Raw genomic sequence first — 5,134 nt, forward strand, 5'->3', positions numbered from 1 at the left:
GTAACCCAATTAAGATGACATATTTCTAGAGACATTTCTAGGTAAAAAAAAACTCATTATTTCAATTGTTTGATAGGCATAAAATGGTTTCCTGGGGCTTCATTGTCATTACTCAAGCAAAACAATGCAACCTCTCATACATAATCTATTTATATAAATATGACTTACCAACTATTAGCAAGCATTAACTGGAATTGCATTTTTCCTTCTGATGTGGCAAGTTCTAAAAGGGTTTTAAAACTCTAAAGCAATTATATTCCTAATAATAAGTTTGCTTTCACGTGAGGCCAGGAACATAATAAACTGAAGCAAGAATAGAAACAAAATCCGGGGAATCAAGAGATTTCTTAAAAGCGAACCATGCCAGGCAAGTGAACAGATTCCACTGGGAAACATGTTGGAAACATGCCACTTTCATCTTTCAATGAGATAAAAGCATTCAATAGTGTATATAGAGAGAGAAGGCACCCTGGAAAGAAGATGTGGTCTTAGAGACCCAAAAGGTCATTTCCATCATGAGTTGTGTTGCTTCACAGCAGTGACCATTCCTTTGCACTAGTACCTTATACTTATGCATTATCCTCACCACTTCCCTCTCTCAAACATCATATACCTATGAACTGAAACACATGGTATTTCAGTCTGTTATTTTTCCTTAAGAGAAAAAGAAGTGTACATCACTGTTGAACTATAGTGGTATATATTGTTATTAAGAAAAAAGAAAGATAGTCTTCAAGAGAAATGTGCACAGCGCAGATCTTAGATACATTTAAGGAAATGGGGTAAGTTTATGGCTTTGTTCCACAATAACATTAGCAGTCTTTGATGACAGAATGGCCATTGTAATTTCATAGCAATTAATCTGTAGATCAATGGCGGAAAACGAAAGCTGGAAAAGTATATTTGCTTCAAGTGGAAAAGGTGGAGTACATTTAGGTTGAACAAACAGAATGTACCTTATGTAAAAAAGTTATAATGCAAAATATGAGCCAATATACACAAATCTATGATATGTGTTATGCCTTTTGTTCTTCTTCCTCCCCCGGAAGACATTTCCAGAACTATGATACAGAAAATACACATATTTATGTACACACAGACACATATACAGATACACCCACAGCTGATAAACTAGAAGGCAGGATGAAGGAAAGACTGCAAATATACTGAACAAAAAATAAGTGTCAGAAAATTCTTAGAGGTGATTTTTATAGTTTTTTTAAATTTTTATCTTCATATATTACAAAAGAGTTTGACCTCCAGAACCTCTATTCCCCACTGCATTAATATTATACATACCCCAAACTGGAAGTTTAAATTACAAGATTAGGCATAGTATGCCGCTCGAAGATTGTGTTGCCAAATTTGTTGAGGAGGCTTGATAATTCCCTTTATAACTAAATCATCAGAAATAACTTTTAACAAATTATACCACCATGATTTTTGTAAATTATTGAAATGCTTTGTCTTTTAAACTGGTCTATATGAGAGTTGGTATCTTTCAACTCTTGAAAATGTGTTTCCTGTCCATTTACTACTATGCAAAAAGCAGTCCCACATTTAGCTTTAAAGGACTTTCTCAGATTTATTCCCTCCCTCCTCCCTGCTCATTTTGTCCCTCCCTTGCCTAGCAACTGGTTACCCCAGTAATAGAATTATAAGTCTTCTAAGCAGTTGGTTCCTGGCTTCATTTGAGTTGCCAAGCCTCTCTAAGTCAGAAGGACAGTTTCTTTCTCCAGACACACTTGGCCTGTGTGGGTGTTCAGCTGGTTTTCTATATTGCCTCATGAGTAAATACTGACCATATTTCTCCATGGCTTGTACTGAAAATGTGTAAGTACAAAACAAAGTACAACTCTTTTTATTTTGGATGTAAAAGGCAATTTGAATTGGTTTACTGCTGTAACTAGGGAAAGGACTTGAGGGTTGAAATGGAGGTGGGATGGGATCACAGGAAAAGCCTTAAAGGATATAAATTTAGGTACTAAGAGTACTGAATTTAAGAGTAGAGATTTTATAAATTTTTCTAAATGTAATTTTGCAACAGAAGTAACATATTCTTGATCTAAATAGTGGAACTTGAACATGAGGAAATTCTTGCTCTAGGATGTGGTGTGGGTTAAATTAGGGATAATTTAACCAAAATTGTAATGACTATTTGATGCTTCATAAGGACAAGTTGGAGTGTTTGTTGGCATACCTAAGCTTCTTTGATTTCTGTGGAGAAAAAAAAAAGTGTTTTCCCTAAGAAGATTTTCCAGGGCACTCTTGCCAGAATCTGAACGCCATTCATATTGTGTCATAGGTCCTGTAAAGAATCAAAAGAGCTGGTATTTTCTGTCATATGCTCGCTAAGAAGCAATCTGAGTCATCTATCTGCCTTGAGGAAGTGGAGGATTGGAGCACAGCCACAAGGCATCCATAAAGGCCAATAATATAGCCCAGTGCTAAAGGGGTGTCCTTGGAAAAGGTCAATGGGCTAAAAAAGTATTTGACTCACTATATATTGGAGTTTATAGGGTACTCCCTTTTTCACTGGTGTATTCCAGCAGTTGAGCCAATAGCATATTTCAGATATTCTATGGTCACTGCATGAGCATTTATATTAACTTTTTTAAAAATAACTTTGTTTATTTATTTATTTTTATGTGGTTCTGAGGATTGAACCCAGTACCTCACATGTGCTAGGCAACTGCTTTACCGATGAGCCATAACCCCAGCCCCTTAGATTAACTTTCTTTTAATTTTGTTTTTGCAAGCTTTGGAGGGTATGGCCCTTCTGTTGCAGTGGTAGCTGTCAACAAAAATGGGAACAAGGATCTGAGTCCTGATGACCCCCTCCAGTGTCTGAATTCCATGCAGAAGAATGAGGAGGATGGTGCTGAGAACTGGGGCTGCCCTCGCATCCCACTACGACCACCCTTGAAAATGCTGAAAGATCTGGCCGGAGACCAGCTGAAGGGCCCTGATGAGAGAACAGGATCCAGCATTCCTGATCTTTCAAGAGCTGTCAGACAACCCTGTGGGTTACCACCTGCTGTTGTAGAAGAGTCCCTAGCAACAGAGGGAGTAAATAGCTCTGAGGTGTTGGCAAGCTGGAGGCTGAAGGGACATGATTCTATTAATGTATCCCAGAAAGTCTCTGGCAGCTCTCCAGCACTGATGGTACGGGGCACAAGGGTCAGCAGTGTGACTAGTGAGAGAAGTGGCAATACTGCAAAATCAGTCCCAACTTTGCCACGCGGCCAAGGGTTCTTTCCACTTAGGGGACCACAAGTAAGAGGCCCTTCATTTGTCCCCACCCTTAGATCAGGGATAATGATGGAGGTACCATTGGGTAATACTAGAATGGCCTGCAATAATGGAAGGTTGGCTCATGTTTCTTTCCCACCTGCGAGCCCAAGACACCCAGGGCCTATGCCTATGTCTTCAAGTGTTCCAGGTTTACCTTGCTCTACTGCTCATTGCTTCATACCTGCCCCACCTCCAAGTTTCAATCCATTTTTCATTAAGCCTATTGCTTTTGCGCCTCCCCCAGTATTTGGTCCTCCGCTGTCACCTTATTTTGCTCATTTGCATTCTGGAAGAATGCCTTCTCCTGCATCTTTAAACAAAGAGCTCAAGTGATAATAAAAATGGAAAGAAGAAAGTCAGAGTTTTGGGAAATAGCTTTAATTCACTTGATTACATGTTAATATTTGAAAATCTTTACCCTCCAAAATCTGTTTCACACTAGTGTGCCTTACAAAACTGGAAGCTTAATAAAGATTTCAAAGTTTAAAACATTGTAAATTTTTAAAAATGTCTGTCTGGGAGCCTAAACTTTGGATTTTTTTCCCTATTTTTTAAAGCAATTGAAACAGTGTTTTCTAAATGACTTAGATGAATCCATTGCACTGTTTACTATCAACTGTTGCTGCAGGGTGGCTGTGGAGAGAGCACCTGGGCCTTGTTAGCCCATGTCTAGGGTGGGGAATACTTATACACCTAAGATTAGGAGTATTATTTGAAGCATGATGAATACATTAAGTTAAGATCCATAAAGGCAGGCTAAGGGTCCAGATAATAAAGAAAAATGTACAAAATAATAAAAAGAGAAGATGAGACTAAGGTCAGAGTATCATAGCCAACATTTTACTGTTAGAGACAGAAGCAAGCTGAACTAGCAAGGATTAAGAAAGAAAGGGAAAGATGAGTGTGTTAGTTTTTCATTGGTGTGATAAAAATTCCTGACAGGAACAACTTATAAGTGGAAAAGTTTATTTTGGGCTCGTGGTTTCAGAGGTTCAGTTCTTGTTGGCTGATTCTATTGCTGTGAGTCTGAGATGAGAGAAAACATCATGGTGGAAGGATGTGGTGAACTGAAGCTGCTCAGTTCATGGTAGTCTGGAAGGAGATAGAGAGAGAGAGAGCAAGGAGTCAGGAACAAAAGAATCCTGAAGGGCACACCCTCAGTGACATACATCCTCCATCCATGCCCCACTTGCCTATAATTTTAACCCAGCAATTTGTTCAAATTATCAGATGAATTAATCCACTGATGTGGTTATAGCTCTTAAAATATAAATATTTCATCACCGAACATTTCTGCATTGTCTATCACATATCTAAACTATAACATTCCACCGATGGCCCCCTAAAACTCATGCCCACTTCATAATGAAAAGATACATTTAGTCCACCTCCAAGAATCACCTTGGTCTCCACAGTTCCAACACTGCCCAAAAATTCAAGTTCAGTGTTTCCTCTGAGACTCAAAGCAAAAGCCCCTGTAAAAATCAAAGAAAATTACAAGTATCCAATATACAGAGACATAGAGTAATCATTTGCATCACAAAAAGTGAGGCAAACAGAGATATAAAGTAGGGATGGGACCAAAACAAGACCAAATCCCAGCTTGGCAAACAAGTCCTGTAGCTCCACGTGCAGAATCTCCGGCACATGATTTTGAGATGTGACCTCCAAAGGGCTTGGGCTTACAGCCAATGTGGCCTCCCTCAGTCTGGATCTGCTCCCTTCCTACAGGTTTCCCAGGTATATTTTCTAAGTTACTGTCATCTCTTAATCCTGGAGGTCTCGTTCATACATTGCCCTTTCCAGGCTGTCCATAGGGATTCTGATAATGTCACACTTT

At 38.9% G+C, this 5,134-nt stretch overlaps 1 protein-coding gene across 1 annotated transcript; it reads left to right on the forward strand.

Annotated features, from left to right (window-relative positions):
* The first annotated feature begins 2,788 nt into the window (after positions 1-2,788).
* On the forward strand, positions 2,789-3,777 carry PRR32 (proline rich 32). The gene has a single exon (XM_081276546.1). The coding sequence runs from the start codon at positions 2,857-2,859 to the stop codon at positions 3,625-3,627; it is 771 nt and encodes a 256-aa protein (XP_081132672.1). The 5' UTR covers positions 2,789-2,856; the 3' UTR covers positions 3,628-3,777.
* Positions 3,778-5,134: the final 1,357 nt, after the last annotated feature.

Source organism: Spermophilus citellus, assembly GCF_964194105.1.
Source record: "Spermophilus citellus genome assembly, chromosome: X".
NCBI lineage: Eukaryota > Metazoa > Chordata > Mammalia > Rodentia > Sciuridae > Spermophilus > Spermophilus citellus.

What these genes read in the sequence shown, in the direction of transcription:
- PRR32 (XM_081276546.1), top strand. Translation starts at nt 2,857, where the DNA reads ATGCAGAAGAATGAGGAGGATGGTGCTGAGAACTGGGGCTGCCCTCGC.